This window comes from Camelus bactrianus, chromosome 1 (genome assembly GCF_048773025.1).
Source record: "Camelus bactrianus isolate YW-2024 breed Bactrian camel chromosome 1, ASM4877302v1, whole genome shotgun sequence".
Classification (NCBI taxonomy): domain Eukaryota; kingdom Metazoa; phylum Chordata; class Mammalia; order Artiodactyla; family Camelidae; genus Camelus; species Camelus bactrianus.
Window position 1 is genome coordinate 1664652 of NC_133539.1, and position 17713 is coordinate 1682364.

General features: G+C 59.7%; 1 protein-coding gene and 1 long non-coding RNA gene across 7 annotated transcripts in view; one reads left to right on the top strand and one right to left on the bottom strand.

Moving 5' to 3' along the window:
* The window catches only part of TRPM2 (transient receptor potential cation channel subfamily M member 2), a 50619-nt gene that overhangs the window by 21465 nt on the left and 11441 nt on the right, over window positions 1–17713 (bottom strand). For 4 of the 6 annotated variants that reach the window (XR_012499474.1, XM_045503965.2, XM_074342605.1 and 1 more), the window contains exons 4-13: window positions 16953–17121; window positions 16366–16546; window positions 15561–15727; window positions 13801–13981; window positions 12729–12790; window positions 11377–11577; window positions 7447–7549; window positions 5896–6017; window positions 5351–5683; window positions 1158–1295 (exon numbers count right to left, since the gene is read on the bottom strand). Coding sequence is in view for 5 of the 6 variants with exons in the window: in XM_045503965.2 (XP_045359921.2) it covers window positions 1158–1295; window positions 5351–5683; window positions 5896–6017; window positions 7447–7549; window positions 11377–11577; window positions 12729–12790; window positions 13801–13981; window positions 15561–15727; window positions 16366–16546; window positions 16953–17121 (1657 nt within the window). In the remaining variant the exon portion in view is untranslated. Of the gene's footprint in view, window positions 1–1157; window positions 1296–1587; window positions 2605–3499; window positions 3624–5350; window positions 5684–5895; window positions 6018–7446; window positions 7550–11376; window positions 11578–12728; window positions 12791–13800; window positions 13982–15560; window positions 15728–16365; window positions 16547–16952; window positions 17122–17713 lie in introns of those variants that run through there. The other 2 variants (XM_074342832.1, XM_074342786.1) reach the window with 2 other exon arrangements.
* LOC141573611 (uncharacterized) lies at window positions 2604–5157 on the top strand. The gene is made up of 2 exons (XR_012499490.1): window positions 2604–3350; window positions 3520–5157. It is a non-coding gene; the product is annotated as an uncharacterized LOC141573611 (long non-coding RNA).

Sequence of the window (17713 nt, forward strand, 5' to 3'; positions counted from 1 at the left end):
TTGCCTACACCGGCCAGTGGGAGTGGTCAGCTTGCCAGGAGGCCCACTTGCCCACCTGGAACACAGACCGGATGCAGGCACTGACAGCCCTGCCAGCACCAGGCTCAGAGCTCCCCGGGCACCTAGTCAACCTCGTGCATGGCGTACCCTGAAGGCGTCAGGCCCTTGCAAGTCCCTGTCCAGCCCTGGTGGCACCGCCAGCCCCAGGCACTAGAGAGGGGCTAAGAAAATCTCCTGGAGGCACCAGGTCTGAGACAGCACTGGCCCAGGGCGAGGGGCTGGTGTCAGAGCCTGGAAATCCGAGTTTGGCCTTTCCATCGCCTGAGCCCCACAGGGCACACCCGAGGCCACAGTCAGGCCTGGATCTGCCGCCCACCCCAGGCACTTGGGAGACAGCGATCCTCCCAGAACCAGAGCCTCTGCTGGGGCACTGCGGGGCCGGCTCCTCCGAGCGGTCTGGAAACGCCAGTGCTGGCAAGTGGGGCCTCTGAGAGAAAACTGCGAAACATTACTTCCTCGTCCAGAGGAGAATCTGCCTGAACTAAAGGAAAACCACACGGGAGGACTCGGGCCTGCGCTGCTGGTTCTCAAGGAGCCGTCTGGCGAGTCCCTCCTCCCGGGCGATGAAGCCACACATGGGCCCAGGGTGTGAGGGGCCGCTCGGCCAGCTGGCGGGGGCTCCCTGATGGCCTGCCAGCGGGCTCAGGGCAGCAGCACCCGGGAACTGCCCACATTAGGAATGGATTGTGTCTGAGACCCCCAGCCGTCAGTGGAAAGAGAAGGCGGCCCCTTTGCAAATGGAGTTTGCCTGCAGAGGCTCCTGACCAGGGCGGCCACAGCAGGCGCGCTCACCACCAGAAAGCGTGGGGCACAGAGGTGGCCTGGCCTGCCCGGTGTGGGTGCCCCGCGAGCCTGTGCCCGGCACAAACCGCAGGAGGAGATTGTGTGGCATTCCTTTCCAAAAACCCTCTTCTCGCCTAGGACCAAGCTCTCTGCTCTTAGACCCGGACAGGCTGAGTCCCTTCTGGTGCTGTGGACACCCACTGCCCTCCCTCCATGGCCACTGTTGGCATCGGGTTCTCTGGCCCGGCTCCCCGGCCGGAGCCCTGTCACTGGTCCACACAGAGCCATGTGTGCCGGGAAGCAGGTCTGGTTACCTGAGCCCAGATGATTTCTGCCAGCTCCCGACGGTTCTGGATGATGGCCCAAATGAGAAGATCACGGACCGGGTCCATGGTGAAGGCGGCATGGCCTGGTGAACGCTTGTACAGGGACCGGAGACTCACTCCCTGCACCTGGTGAGCAGCAGACAGTCAGAGCCCCCACTAATACCCCACAAGCATCAGAATCCCAGGTGGCCTGCTGGGGGCGCAGGTCCCGAGCTCAGCCCCCACGGTCCTTGGAGGACCAGCCCTTCAACAACACCTCTCTCAATAACCCCTAGATCCTTCTCCTGCACACTGGGGTTTTAAACCGCCACTCTGCAGACACGTAGAAACACCCAGAAAGTGTAATACCCAGCTAACCCCTTCACCAACATTGCAGACCCTTGTTCCTCACCAGGCGCCTAACGTTCCTTAGTCTTACCTAATGGCATCAGAACCGTTCTCTGTAAAGTAAAATGTAACCCAGTGTCTGTTCCTGGATTCATGGCTGTGAGTTCCTCAAGGAAGCCCACATAGTATCTCCTGCAGAGAAGGCCGGTGAGAGCGAGTGCTGGACAGACAACGAGGCCACACATGAGCGGCAGGGCCCTGGCCCCAGAGACACTCAACCCACAGCAACACAAGAACCCAGGCTTCCTGGCCCATCAGCAAATAAGCACGTTCTCAGACGGCCTGGGAACAATTCCCAGACGCAGAGAACACATTTCCCACATCACACACAAAACTGCACTTCCTTTAAGTGGTTTTTGAAATTTCCTGAAAGCTCATTTTTATTAAAAAAAAAAAAAAAAGAAAGAAAGAAAGAAACACTGCTTCATTGTCTTAAGTTACAGACACAGTCGTGTGAGCTGCCACTCGAGACCTTAGCACGCTTTCCAACCGGGCATCTTAAACACACTAGGGTCAAGAAAAGCAGGACTGTGAACACTTGAAAGCAAGCCACAACCACGTCTTCCTCAGGGGTCAGGCATAGCTCACTGGGGACAACAGATTTGAAAACCTGCAGGAAGTGGATAATTTTCTAGCAGGAAAAAAAAACCAAAATCAATTATGATCTTAGAACAGACAGAAAACCTAAACACCAGGCTCATCAGGAAAGAAAATGAGAACGTTATCAGGGTTACTACCCAAAAAGGCACTGGGTCCCGACGGGCTCGCGGGGAGGCTGCCGAGCGTGGAAGCAGCAGTGAAGCCCAGCCACATAAACCGCTCCAGAGCAGAGAAGGCAGAAAGGCTTCCCAGTGTCTTTACAAAGCTAGTGCCAGGGCCTGACAAATTCAGCCCCCAACCAGAACTGCCAGCAAAGGCTTAAACATCCTGATGCAAAACCCTGAAAACACTAGGAATCCAGCATCATCTTAAATTTCTATTACACAGCAATCAAGCTGAGGTTCAAAACAGGAATAAGAATATATGTATACATATGTGTATGACTGGACTATTACGCTGACCACCAGAAACTGACACAACATGGTAAACTGACTATACTTCAATTAAAACAAAAAGCACATTACTATTGTGGGGGGTGGGTGTAGCCCAGTGGTAGAGCGCATGCTTAACATGCATGCGGTCCTGGGTTCAATCCCCAGGACCTCCATTATAAATAATGTTTTAGAAAACCATATTACTATCAGGAAATCTATTAAAATAATTCGCCGAACTCATAGATCAAAGAAGGAGAGCAGTTCCTCATCTCAAAAGGCGTCGGTACTGAGGCTGCGTTTGTAAAACCCGAGTGACCCAGGAGGTGAGGTGCCCTCACGTAAACACGCGTGCAAACACCGCACCCAACACGGGGACGCTGCAGGACTCCCATCAAGTAAGGGTGCAGGTGAGAAAACCCCCCTCCTCCTGTGGTCCCAATACGCGTGCCCCTCACACAGCCCCGGGAGGGCCATGCTGACCAGACCGCAGGGAAGCCAGTCACACTCGGGGGCGGGACTCGGGGTGCAGGAGCAGGGAAGCCAGTCACACTCGGGGGCGGGACTCGGGGTGCAGCAGCAGGGAAGCCAGTCACACTCGGGGGCGGGACTCGGGGTGCAGGAGCAGGGAAGCCCATTTTCCCCGCAGCACCTCTTTAGCAGCGGAAGTTTTCAGGGGAGCTGTGGACTGAAGCATGTCCCGCAAATCTCATATGTTGAAGCCCCATCCCCGGCATGACTGTACTTGGAGAGGGGCCTTTAAGTACGTGACTAAGGGTAGACGAGGTCACGGGGCCTGGAGCCCACAGGGGCAGGGACGCGGGGCGCGCGCTCCGCGTGCTGGGAAGGAGGGCCCTTCGCAGGCCGGGAAGGGAAGCCTCCCTAGGACCAGCCCTGCCGGCGCGCCCTGACCTTGGACTTCCGGCCTCCAGACCGCGAGAGGTAAAGCCGTCGTTCGGGCCGCCCGCGTGTGGTGTGCGTGCCGGCAGCCGTGCAGCCCGAGACAGCCCTCGGCACCGCCAGGTGGGAGCAGCTGTAACACAGGCCCCGCGGTGAGGAAGCGGCTCTGGGCCTGGGTGGGGGCCGAGGCCGGGGGGCCCCACGGCCGTGAAGGTAGAAATGTGGGCCTCAAAGGTGGCTCTGGGAGAGCTCAGGCGGGAACGGCGAGTGTGCTGCCAGGAACTGGGCGGAAGGCCATCCTGTCATAGCGTGCGGGGGCCCGGCTGGGCGGGGTCTCCCGTCCAGGGGAGGGCGGGCCTGGCTGTTCAGCGGAGGAGACTCCCAAGCAGGGTGCTGAGGGAGCTGCCGGCTTCTCCTCCAGCTGAAGGTAAAGTGTGGGAGGAGGGGGAAGCTGAAGGAACGGTTAAGCAAAAGGAACCAAGACTGGAAGGTTTGGTCAATCCTGAGCAAAGCAGGAGATGCGTGCTCCGGAGAGAACACTGCGGGGTGGCTGGACCCTTGCTTCATAAGGAGATGGTGGCACGAACATGGGGTTGACCAGCCACCATAGCAGAGGCCAGGACTGAAGACGCTGCCCGTCAGGACCAAGGGGGTGGAGAAAGCGGGAGGGGACACAGGAAGGTGTCGCTTCTGGGATTCTACAGGACAGGACAGCAGAGCCACCCGCTGAGAACAGGACTGTCCTTCAAAGAAGGGCTGACCCTGCAGGTGACTCAGAGGCCATCAGGGGCTGGGCAAGGCTGTCTTCTCCTCAGTTGCAGAGGCTGGGGTCCCTTCCTTGGGCCAGGATGCCCCCACCTGGTGCCTAAGGGCCACGGGGGTGACACCACCAGCACTGTGGGCCCAGAAGGCAGAATGTTGAGCCAAAGAGGAGGATTCTCGAGGCTTAAGTCTCGGGGAGTTTCCTGGCTGGGTTTTGGACTCACTTAGAGCCTGTCAGCCCTTCCTCCTTCCGGAAGGGACTTTCCACCCAAGGCCTGTCCATCCAGTGTGTTCTGGAAGCACATAGCTTGTCTCTGCCAGGTTCTCAGCAGGCGAGGACTCTGCCTCGGGGCGCACCTGCCTCGAGTCTCCCCCGCGCCCGATTTACGAGGCGTCTTTGGAGTGGATACTGGAACAAGCTAAGATTTGGGGGCTATTGGGATGGAGTGAGTGTGCTTTGCATGTGAGAAGGACATGAATTTGGGGGTCAGGAGCAGAAGGCTATGGTCTGAATTGTGTCCCCCAAATTCATCTATTGAAGCCTTCAGCCCGGGGGTGACTGTATTTGGAGATGGGCCCTGAAGGAGGCGATTAAGGTTAAATGAGGTCGTCACGTGGGGAGGGCCTTGATCCAACAGGATGGGTGCTCCTATGAGAAGAGGAAGTGACACCAGGCACGCTGGGACAGGCCACGTGAGGACGTGCCAGGAAGCGGCGGTCATCTGCGGCCAGGAGGAGAGGCCCCCAGAAGCCCACCCTGCCGGCGCCTGGACCTTGACCTGCAGCCTCCAGAGCAGCGAGAGCAAAGGTGCCTGTTGTGGAAGCTGCCCGTCTGTGGCATCTTGTCATGGCAGCCCGAGCTGACTTCCCTCATAAAAATAAAAGCTAATTTTTTGGTTGGCTTTCTAGTTTTCAGGGGGCCTGGTAATTAGGCTTATTTATTTACTTTTTTTGATGGAGGTACCGAGGGTTGAACCCAGGACCTTGTAACGCACGCCAGGCACGTGCTCTACCCCTGAGCTATGTCCTCCCTAATAAAAAGCAAACTTTTTACAGCTGGGAGGACGCGGTGGCGCCTGGAGCCCTGCCACCCGCACTCACGTTGAGTCTGATGTTGGGCAAGGGCAGCGAGAGCCGCGGCCGGTCACTGGAGCAGGGCCGGGGGTACAGCGGCTGCGTGAAGTCCCCCAGCAGTTCCCGCAGCACCTGGGCTACGTGGTGCAGCTGCAGGCGGGGCGCGGCGGGCTCCTCAGCCAGCACCTTCTGCAGCTTGTAGTGGAACAGGCAGGAGGGCTCCAGGTTCTGGTACAGGTAGAACAGGGTGTCCCACGTGACGAACTCCTTCAGCTGCACCCCGTTCTCCAGGAAGAGCCTCACAAACTCCGGCTTGTTGGTGATGAGGGCAGCCGTCATCATGGGGTGCAGCTCTGAGGGCTGGGAGGGATACGTCAGGGGCCGTGGGGGCTGTGCGAGTGGCCATTGCCCCGCAGCATCCCGGTCTCTGTGCCCCTGGAGACAGGGGTACCGCTGCCTCCCATTTTGGAGGATGAGACTTGCTGGTTGCCTTCAGCAAGGCAAGGGCCACCCTCCAGCTTCCGAGGCTCAGCAAGTCTCCCCCTGCCCAGGTCAGCCCTGAGCATTCCTACCTTCCACTGCCACTCATCGGTGAAGATCTCGCTCCGGGCGATGTCCACACGGTTCCACGCCACCGCTAACTTCAGCTGGTGGCCCCAGTTCTCGTGGCCAAAGTAGTCGTGGCTCCGAGAGGCTGCAGGCAAAGCACATGCATTGGGGACTTCGATCTGGGTCTCAAAGCCACTTCCTGTCAGCACCCCGGCCATCTAACAAAGTCACAGGGGGAGGGGTGTGTCACCAACCCCAGTCTCTATCATTTTCATTGAATAGATATGGTGCTCAGTCATAAAACCCCCCAGCCCCACCCGACACACACACCTGTATGAAAGCATGTTCCTCTCGGTGGTGGAATCAGAGAATCTGGTTTTCCACCATCACCCCCACACCCCTCAAACCCGCGCCCCACCTCCACCCTCCGGTCAAGCCCCTCCATCCTAAGTTTAAAGCAGACGGGGTCTCTGAAAGGCAGGCATCTTAACATTAACATCAAAAGTTAGACTCCAAAAGCCATCACATTTGCTTTCTCGCCTTGATTGTAAAACCACCACCTCACCCAGTTCTCAGCGCAAGTATTTGTCCAACTAGTTTCTGCTCTTTCTGGAGTAACATTTTAACTCATGGGTTGTTATTTGGGGAGGAAGAAAATAGAACTTTGACACTGACTTCACACCACACACAAAAATTAATCTGAAGTGAATCACAGCCCTCAACACAAAAGCTGTGCCCACAGAGCTTCCACAACGAAACAAAAATACACGTGCAGCCGCGGGGAAGGCAAAGATTTCCTGGGATGCAGAGAACAGGAACCATACAGGAAAAAATTGGTACATTAAAATGCATTAAAGTTTAAGCTGCCTGCTCTTCAAAGGCACCTTGAAGGACGTACAAAAGCAGACCACGCACCAGGAGAAAATGTCCTCAGCTTGTACACCCGATACAGGCTTTGTGTGAGAACAAGACAGGAGCGCTTACAGCTCAAACACGAGAAGACGAACAACCAAAGACACACGGACGGAAGATCTGCAGACACGTCACCGAGAGTCTACACTGATGGCCAAGAAGCCCAGGGAGGCGCAAACCCAAACAACTCCGAGGTCTCGTCCCGCACCCACCAGGGAGGACGGGCCAGGGGCAGAGCCCAGAGGGCAGACTAGGGGCGGAAGTCTACCAGGAGCTCTCCTGTCCACGAGGATGCACTGCGCTTGGCCCCTGTCCTGCACTGGAGGCAGAGGAGTTTAAACACTAGACAAAACGTCGGGGACAGGAGTGGACTTTCAAGGTTCTTTCTTTCTACCCTAAAATTTAATCAGAAACTATGAGACCACGAAGGCGTAAATCAGCATGGGCTACGCTCAGATTTCAGTTAAAAAGGTAAGTTGAAAAAGGAGTCTGTACCCCAACCGTGGCAATGGACACCCACCTGCCCAGTGGGGCTGCGACGGGGGCCCAGCGTGGTCCACGGCCAGCTGCCCTCTGACCAGTGCGTCTGCCCACAGGTGGGGGTTCAGCTCCTCTAGACCAGGCCTCAGCTCCCCCCTTGTCCCCCATCACCTGACCCTCACCTTTCAGCAACGCCTGCAGGATGGCCACGTCCACGTCCTGCTGGCCGTCCTTGCCTTCCCGGAAGATGGTCAGCAGTTGCCGCTTCCGTACGATGTCTTGGATCTGCAACAGACGTGCCCCGAGTGAGGGACACGGCAGCACACGGGCCTCCTGCCTCCTCAGAGGGTGCCCAGAGAACTGAGGCCCCAGACACGGGGCCAGAGCCCCAGCAGGAGTCCTGCCTGCCTGCCCATGTGGCCAGGGCCACCACCTCGCCTCCCCATGCCCCATGAGGACCAAACGCTTGATGTTTCTGAACGGCCTGTCGGGTGGAAAACACAGCCCAAGTGTCAAGAATCTTCACCTCTCTGATCAGGCGGCATCTGCAGAGCACCCAGCACTGCTTAAGGCCTCTCCCTGGTTCTCCGTGTCCTGCCTCACCCCGCCTGCCTACCTGCCTCCTTATCTGTTTACCCACCCACCCATCCTTCCATTCCCCAGTCCATCCAATCACCCACCTACCTACCCACCCAGCAGTCTGTGTATGTACGTATGTGTGTATCTACGGATGTATTAACCTGCTCACCCCACCCATCTATCCACCTACCTACCCCATCTATGTACCTAGGTATCTATTTAGCTGTTTAGTTATTCACTCTACCTGCCTACCTATTTACCTACCTACCTACCTACGCACCTAGCTACCCACCCCTCCTTTCCATCCGTCCATCCACCATCACCTATCACCTGCCTATCTACCTGTCATCTCTTAGCTGCCATGCCTGCTACCAGTCGCTGCCCCCTCGACCCCCTCACCCTGAGGTGAGGGTGGCCCTTCCCCTAGCTCCCCACCTCCCAAGGCCCAGAGATCTCCCAAGCTCCCCAGGCCAGCCCACCCAGCCTCGCCTGCCCTCCCGCCTCCTCTCCTAGCCTGGCCGCATAGCTCACACCTCTGTACAGACCACTCCCACCTAGAGGGCCCCTCGCACACCCTGCCTCTGCCTCTAAGACCCCAGCCCCCCCTCTCCCTCGGGGTCCAGCTTCCACATCAACTCCAATGCCCCCTGGTGTCCCTCCCCAGTGCCACCCTGTCCTCCAGCCAAAGTCTCTCCTGGGTTTAGCTCAGCTCTTGATTTGCAGGACAGGACAGCTATCGCAGAGTGCCGCGTGGTCTGTGCTGACCCAACACTGAGCACTTCCGGCGGTGATGTGGCTCCGTCCTCTGAGTTTAAGCACTAATGATCCCTGTTCTGCAGACAAGAAAGCAGGACACTGGAGCGGTTCCTCCTACGCGGTGCCGGCGGCGGGCCTGCACGGAGACTCCCAGCTGATGTCCCCGTACGCCAAGGGCAGCCCCCGAGGGAACAGGCCCTCCTGTTCACCCCCAGACCTGCCACAGGGCAGACCAGCTCTGAGGCTTGTGGAGCGAAACACTGATCGTGGCTGTGGGGTCCCCTCCCCCCCAAACAAGAACCCCCGCCGAGGGCAGCCCCTGATGGAGACAGGTGTGTACGAAACTCCACTTTCAGGCCTCGACTCAGCAACGGATTGAAAACACTGGACCCTTTAAGCTTCAGCAGGTTAGACTCAGTTCTGAGAATTGCCTGAATAATTTACAAGCTCACTGAGGAAAGGCCCCAGGCCTGCCGGCCAATCCCCACCCGCTGGGCCCACTGGGAGCAGAGCTGACGCCACGGCAAAAACAATCTCACAGAACGTCAGCGTCTAAGGACGTCACTCTGAGGCCACAGTCAGACAGACAAGAGCAGGTCCCTGTGCTGCCCAGGAAAACTGCCCTGTTTCCATGGGAGTGCGCCCGTGGCCCAGCCCTCAGCCCCATCAGGGCCCCAACCCTCAGCAGCCCTTCCCGTACCCACAGCTCCCGAGGGACCGTCCTCCCACCACAGGCCACCTGCGGTGCGTCCCTGCGGTCTCTGTCTGGTGGGCACAGACGGCTCACGTGGCCCAAAATAGGACACAGTTGGAGCTAAGCTGCTCCACAGACTTGCCCTGAAGAGCACACATCAGGCACTTCAGGGTGAACTTCCATGAGTTTTTACAACCTGGCTTGGTGTCCACAGAGCCGCGTGAAAGACACAGCCCCAATGTACTGATGGGGAGACCGAGGGTCGGAGAGGCCCCGACTGCCCCCACCCCAGCAAAGAATCCTGACAGGAAACAGGTCAAGTGGCCTCAGGACGGGCGACCCCAGTTCCTGGGGCTCCGAGTGTGGCCGAGACAGCCGGTCAGCACGCCCACAGGTGCGGGAGGCATGGGGGCTCCCGGGCAGCTTGCTTGCGCTGGCCAAGGGCTTCGTGGGCCACTGGGCGCTGACCCAGCCGCTCTCCTTCACACCTACCCTCCTTGCAGGCTGGGGTCATGGCCGGGGCTGGGGTCCCGCTACAGAATTCACTGGGGCCTTCAAAATCTGGACCAGGGAGACGGCCACTCTGAGGCCCATTCCAAATGCCTGAGGTCTCCCAACTGAGGCAAATAGCCTCAAAGTACATGGGAAAAATTCTAACTCCCTGTGAGGTCCACTGGAGGAGCCCGTCTGCAAGGGGTCCTTGCAAAGTCCTCACCCGTCTGTAAACAATTTTATCCCCACTGTAGGTATGAGAGAACGAAGCACCAGTGCGCTCTAAAGCCAGACTACTGAGACGCAAGGCAGCTATGGTCCTGGGCCATCTCAGCTGTGACCTCCCCAGGCCAGGGGAAGGATCCAAACCAGGGATCTTGGGGGTGGGAGCGCCCACAGGGCTCACACTCTGCAGTTGAGGGGACAGGCCCAGAGCCCCCAGGTGACCCCACCCTGTGCCCAGAATGATGCCACGGAAACATCTCTGGAATCCACTGTGCTAGCTCGAAAGTGTCACACTTAAAACAAAAAAGGAGAAGAAGGAAAAACAAGACAATAAAGAAGACAAGCTAATGGTTCAGATCCCGGGACAGAAAAAGGCCATCGGCTGGTCAACGTGGCATCTGAGCGATCCGAGTGGAGCCGCAGCCGTGAGCCAGAGCTCACCTCTCAGCTCTGACAAACGCACTGGGCTCGTCAGGACGCTGGCGCCAGGAAAGCTGGTGAAGGGAGGACAGAAGCCTGCTGCTGCCTGTGTGACTTCTCCACAAATCTAAGATTGTTCCTGAACAGGGAGAGGACAGGCGGGCGCTTGAAGCAAGGCTGCCCCCACCCCTTCCAGAGGTCTGTGCTGAGACTCGCCAGCCGCAGGGTCATGGCCCCGGACTCCGTGATTCCACGGGCTGGGAAGGACCCTCCCTTTGGGTGCAACTAACTCCTCCCAGGTCTCGAGTCTCTCAAACCCCATGGAGATGGGGGAGTCCCCTGGAATGCTGCCCCAGGCCCAGCCCACCCCGACACCTCTCTGAAGGAGCCCGTGAAGCACCCCCCAGATCACCACCCGGTTCCAGGGCCTCATCTGACACGTCTATGGGCCTCCCTGCCTTGCCGACCCCAGAAGGCCTACGTTAATCTGCCTGGGTGGCCTTGAGGTCACCAGGCCCGGGACCTGGGCCAGACCCTGCCACCCACGGCCGCCACCTGGCAGAACCCTTGCTGCCCAAATCTCGGCTCCCCGCCCCTCTGCCACCCCCAGGCCTCACACCGGCCTCCTGCCCGTCCAGTGCAATGGGCTCCTATTCCTACGATGCCTCTCGATCCTGCAGGCCCAGCCCGGGCCCGGAGTCCCGCAGCCCAGAGGTTCAGCAAGTTCTCCCTCGCAGGACAGCGTGCAGTCTCAGCAGACAGCTTCCCGCCTGCCCTGGGCCCTCTGACGGCCCGGCTCAAAGCTCCCACCCTCTGCCGACCACTCCGTGCCTGCCCCAGGCCCCCGGGGCCTCCGTTTCTGGGTTCTGCGTGCCCCGGCCTGCCTGCCAGGCTAGCCAGTCAGCAACAGGTTCACGCCCGGTGCCCACGTGCCCGTCTGCCTCACCTTTTTGGTCCACTCCACAATCCGGCTTTCGGTGAAGGTCTCAAACATCTCCTGGAAGAACATGCCCAGCTTCTGCTGAATCAGGGAGACGGTGATCTCAGAGATGGGCAGGCCGGCCACCTGGGCAATGACGTCAGCCACGCGGCCCGAGCCCGCCACGATCACGCAGGGGGTGCCGTTGGTGATGGCGTTGTAGATGGTCTGCAACACAGGGGCGGCCGTGAGCCGGGGCCTGACGCCTCGCCCGCACTGGCGCTTCTGAAACGGAGTGTTCTCCAGCGGCGCTGGCGTCTGGCTGTCGTGACGCCGACGGAGGACGCTCACTTGCTAGCAGTCCGCTGCTCGGCGGGAAAAGGAGCTGAGCCTGCTGTGCCGTGGGGGGCACACCGACACACCCCCTCCTTCCGGCCTATCGCTCACCGCCACCGTCACCAAGGGTTAGGACGCTGCCACCCCCCAGTCTGTGCGCACGAGAGCCGTCTCTGAAAAGAGGGTGTGCTGCCGGGGCCAGAGCTCTGCTCCCCCGTTAAGGCCCAGGGTGAGACCAGGACATCGAGGGAGACCCCTGGAGACCCAGGGTGAGAGCAACGCGAGGAGGGGCCCCAACCCCAGCAGGAAGGACGCCCTGCTCGGGACGTGAGGAAGCAATCTGGATGCTGTCTGCGCAAGAACGGCCCAGGGGACCAGACTCAACCCCCGCCCCGGGGACCCCAGGTCCTGTGCTGACCGCCTGCGATTACTAAGCATAAACGGACACTTTCCAGGATCCCCTGCTTAAAACGTCCAAGCTCTTGCCCCACGTCTGCAGGCTGTAACGTCGGCGTGCGTTCCTGCAGCAGGAGGCAAACTGGCCCAAATTCCACAAGGGAAGCGAACCACGCCATAGAGGGTTTCTGAACACAGGTCCGTGACAGCGCGTGAAAACCACCGAGGAACCTGCTTTACATGCAGCTGTTGGTCCCACGGGGCTGGGTGGGGCCCGAGGGCTGGACTTTGAGAACCCCTCCTGGGGTCTGGGTGCAGAGCAGCAGAAACCCCCACAGGCTGCCCTGGGGTCCTGGAAGCAGGGGGCATGCGGTCCATCCTTGCCATAGTCCCCTCGGTAGCCCCCGTTTCTTCTGTGCCAGTCAGGCACCAGGGCCGAAGACAGAGCACCCATCCCATGGCAGGGTCACTCAAGGGGCTCCCGTCCCACCCACCAGAGAGGCCCGCCACACGGCACACCTCCCGTTTCACACCTACTGGTGGGCAAGCCCCTGCCCTCCCTCGCTGACCACCCTACTGGGAGGTTGTCATCCCACGTGCAGCAGGACGTGACCCCAAGAGGCCCCGCCCTCCGGGCCAGGACTCACGTGCAGTGTGCCGGGCCCGCCCTCCAGCACCACGCAGACGAGAGGGATCCTGATGGTCACACCTAGGACCAAGCGGCAGCCCAGGTCAGGGACCGTCCACCTGGCCCTCTCCCCACCCTCCAGCTCCAGCACACGCACGCATGCACTCCTGCCCCTTTCTGGGGTGGAGAGGAGGGCTGCGGACCACCAGCAACTCCCAGGTCCCCAGCCGGTCTTCTCTGCCCTGCAGTCCACAGTGACCAGCCAGCTTTTCTCTGCAGCCCTTTTGAGCCTCAACTGTGGGCCTGGCTGGGGACCTGTCAAGCCGGTGGGCACCCTGCATGATGCGGGAGCATGGCGTCGGAACCCCGTTCTCCACACCAGCCCCACACTGAGCCTTCCATCCAGCCCAGCAGCCAGGAAACACCTTTCCCTGGGAAGCAAACTTCCTGTCCAAGTGCCACAGGGCCGCACCGTCCCCACACACTCGCACACCCCGAACGCTCCCACCCAGCTTCTCTCAGTCAAAGCAGGTTCTCATGGTGTGGTCCCCAGGCCAGCAGCGTCAGCGTCACCTGGGAACTTGGGAATGTAAGTCCTCGCCCACCCAGACCTGTGAGTCAGAGACCCTGAGGGTGGGCCCGCGCTCTGGGGACTCTGATGTGTGATGAAGCTTGAAACCCTCAGCTCAAAGGTGCCCAGACAACCCGCAAATCATGGGCAAAATCTTGTGCGTCTGACCTCCCGACGCCCAGAACCCGTCCCCTCCCGCCCACCAGGGGAAAGATATCAAGGCCAAGTTTGACTCCTGCAGGTTCTGATTCTGAACCAAGACCGTGTCGGTGGCGCAAAGTGACTGTAGGGAGTGCTGCGGCCTGAGCCAGCAGAAAGGCCACGGTCCTGCCCGGATTCTCCTTCCTGGCTCAAAGGGGCGAGAGAAGATGGCCTCTGCACCACCCCAACTCTGAACAAGTAAAGGCCTCCAGGTGCGTTCTGACCGCCCCCAGGCGCCCCGGGCTGAATGCCCTGCTCCCAGCCAGCCGTGCCCAGACACCCCGCCCAGCGGCTCCTCTCCGCCGAGCGCCCCGCTCACCCCCTCTTTCCTTGGTCTGCTCCGATATGAACTTCTCCAGCTTCGCCCTCAGGGGAATCTCGACCCCGTAGCGGCCGTGGGTCCCATCGTCCACAAGGATGAAGTGGGAGTGGTTCCTGTCCAGGCAGGTCAGGTGCCCCTGGCCTTCCTCATCCATGATGTACTCAGCAGGGAAACTGCCCTGGGGATGGCCAGAGAGGAGGTGGGCACAGGCAGGCGGAAAGTTCCACATCTTTCACGCTAGGATTGGGCGCTCCAGTGGGCTGGCTGAACGACCCCCGTGACCCCAGGGCCTAATCCCTGGAAACTGTGGGTGCTCCCTTAACTGGAGAAGGGGTCCCTGCTGATGTGATTAAGGACCTCAGCATGGAAAGGTTGACCTGGACCGTCCAGGTGGGCCCTAAATGCCCTGACAAGTGTTTCCACACGAGGAGGTGGAGGAAGAGGAGGAGGCCATGCGACCATGGAGGCAGACACTGGAGGGACACAGCCCCAAGTCAGGGAGAGTGGCCACCCCCAGAAGCTGGAGGAGGCAGGGAGCAGCTTCTCCCCTCCAGCCTCTGGAGGAAACCCGGCCCTGCCAGCATCTTGATTCTGGCCGAGTGGTACTGGTCTCGGAGTTCTGGCGTCCAGAAATGTGAGACGTAAGTACATTTCTGTTGCTTCAAGCCACCAGGTCTGTGATCATCTGTTCCAGCAGCTGCCAGGCACAGATCCAGGGCGCAGGAGGGACGGCGGCTGGACCAGCACACACAGCCCCTGTGCCCACAGGGAAGGCAGGGTGGTACCATGCAGCATCCTCTGGACTCATAATGGGGAGAAAGGTCAAGAGTGATGCTGGGAGTCACTCAGTCTCTCTCGGCCTCAGATTTCCACTCCGTATCAGGAGTGTTCCCGACAGAACTGGTCCCGTGCACTGAGCACGTCCGTGACACTGACACCAAAGGACGACAAGGCCCGAGGGCAGGCTGGCCAGAGGACGAGCGTTTGTGACGACAAAAAGAATCGCCATCCCAGACCAGCTCTCCCTGAGCTGCCACCAGCCAGGAAGGGAGAGGACTCCGCTCGGGAGCCCCCCTCCGGGGGCCGCTGTCACACCGCCTCCTCGTCCAGGTGCAGAGACGTGTCTTCTGGGGCCAGTGTTTTCCCCGAACTTTCCTGACTGCGTGAACTAAGTGGACAAGCGCTCACTATGCCAAATCTCTGTCCTCCTAAAACCTCACTGTGGGAATCGAACTATCTTTTCCAACTCAGGTCCCCATATTTAAGCCGTCGCTTCTCAGGCTGCACCAGGGAAACGGAGGCAAGAGGGCTCCGTCCTCAAGCTCAGAAGGGGAGCTCTCAGTAGGGACGTCAGAGTGTCGTCAACCCCCGGGCCAAAGGGCCAGGCCTGGGACCTGACGGCTCAGATGCCACTGGCTCTGAAACCGTGGCCAAGCTACTTCCTTCCACAAAGTCTGTTTCGCACCAGAGAGGCGTCAGAAAGAGCCCCTGCCCAGCAGTGGCCCTGTGCTCTCAGGGGAGGAAACCAAGTCCAGGCAAGCCAGCTGCCCATCTGGGGTCCCCAGGGCCTGGGGTCCCCGGTCTGGGGCCTGGAGGACTTGAGCCCTCGTCTCCTGCATCCCTGTCCAGCCTCTTCCACCCAGACTGCATTTGCCCTGCTGCCCAGGTGGTGGTCTGTCCACTGGGTACCCACTAAGACCCTACACACCCTCCCCAATGTCCCCGGAGCCCGCGCACCCCAGGAGCAGGCCACTCACCGTGGGGTGGATGAGGCTGTCCCGGTTGTGCACGGTGCCCCATGTGGCGATTCCAATGGTGACGACTTCTCCTTCGTTGTAGCTGCTGCTCAGGCTGAAGTCCCGCACAGCCTCGCCCACCTGCTTCATCACGCCCGTGTGGGACCCCCCGGTGATGATCCAGGCCCCTGGGGAGGAGCAGGGGACTTGAGGGTCCTGGTGTGCACCCGGCGCCACCCACACCCGACTCCTAGCGCCCTGCGTGCCTCCGGTGCTCCCTGCCTGTGTCTGCAGAGTCCCGGCCCGAGGGCTTTCAAACTCATCGTCAGGTCTAAGCCTCAAAACCAGGGCTTTGGGGAAGCCCCACCACCATCACATCTTCCTGTGACAGCCGGGAGCAGAGGGTTCCCACGTGCTCTGGGAGGCGGGGGGACAGGGACCCCTGTCTCCTGACTGCAGGCCTGTCTTCTCTCCCCACCTTCCTGCTGCCTCCTCTCTGTCCCAGTCTTGGGAACACGACGTCTCAAACTTTCTCTGAAGGCTTCTATTTCGAAGCGTCACTAGTGGGGAGCCAACCAGAGCCTCGTCTGCTGTGAGCAAGCTGGGCACGGCAGCAGGAGGCGGGCAGACGGCCTTGGAGAGTCTGACCAGATGCTCCCCACCCAGCCCCGGCCTGGCCTCGGTGACCCCCAAGGGCAAGCCAGTCCCAATGCCCTGACTGCCTCTCACGGACCCCCTTGCCTGGCACCAGCTGCTCAGACCGCCCATGACTCCTAGCCTGAGCACCAGTCGGGGTCTGAGCCCCGGGTCCTCCCCCGGGTGCTACCTGTGGTCTGGGCCACCTTGACCAGGCCTCTTCGGAAGATACTCTTCAGCCTGGGTTTCATGTTGAAGTCCTTGGCCCCGCCTGTCACCGAGATGAGGAGGTTGGGGTCGTCCAGGCCCCAGTGCTGGGTCATGAGGTGGTAAATCACGCTGGAGGGTGTGTCCTGGGAGATGCGGACATACTGCGGGGAGGTCAGAGGTCACAGAGTGTCAGCGGGTGGCCCTCCTGGACCCAGAGCCCAAACATCCTGCACCAGCCGTGCCTGAGACCCCCAACCAGGCAAGGGGACACCTCACACCTGGGTCCAGACGCACTGAGGAAAAATGGCCGCGCCCAAGCAGGACCCAGCTCGCTCACACGCCCGGGGCCCCTTCCCCTCCCATCAGGGACACAGACTGAGAGATAAGCCACCTGGAGGAGACCAGCCCCTGGTCCCCGTCACCCCCTCAGCCCAGTCTGCACCCACGGTTCCCTTTCTACACCTCCTCCCCGTCTCCGGAGCGCCCCCAGCCTGAGGCGCCACAGCCCCATTCCAGTCTCTCATGGGGGACTCTGGCCACAGTAAGAGCAACAGTGATGGTACCAACCTTTCCCACCTTCTGGCCCAGGCCTGTGAAGACGATGTCACCAAAGGCGTCTGTGGGCATCTCCTGGACGTGCTTTTTCGGGTCCCACTCCTTGCCCTGGAAGGCACGCGGCCTGGTGGCCTCCTCTAAGTGCTGCTCACGTGTGTAGCCACACTCACACACCACCTTCCTGCAAAGGCCACATGGTCACCAGGGGTGACCAGGTGCCTGCCCCTCCCTGCTGCAGGTGTCAGAGGAGGACCAGTGGAGCCAGGACTTGTACCCCACCAGTGGTAACAAGGCTCCCCAGCCACAGAGCAGTGGAGGCCACATGGCGGGCAGTTACCAAGCACCTCTGTCCCTCCCTGCCAGGGTGGGATCAGGGAGGCCCACTGGGGAGCTGGAAAGCCCCCTGTGGGAGGAAGAAGCCCCTCCCACCAAATGTCAGTTGGACTTCCAGCCCTACACAGTACAATGAGGGGGTGCCCTCCTTCCCCACAGACACATCATGGGGATCCAGCAAAAGCACACAATCCGGAGTCTCATCACTGAACACCTAAAATATCAAGATTTCAATAGAGAATCACTAGTCACATAGAAACCAGGAAAATCGCAACTGGAATGAAAAAGACAACGCAGCAGCACCAAGAAGGCACATGTTGGAATTACCCGACAGGATTTGAAAGCAACATAACTGGTAAAGTCTTAGCAAAGAAATAGAAGATATACCAAGTGGAAATTTCAGAAATGAAAAAGGCACTGGCCAAAATTTTTAAAAAGCC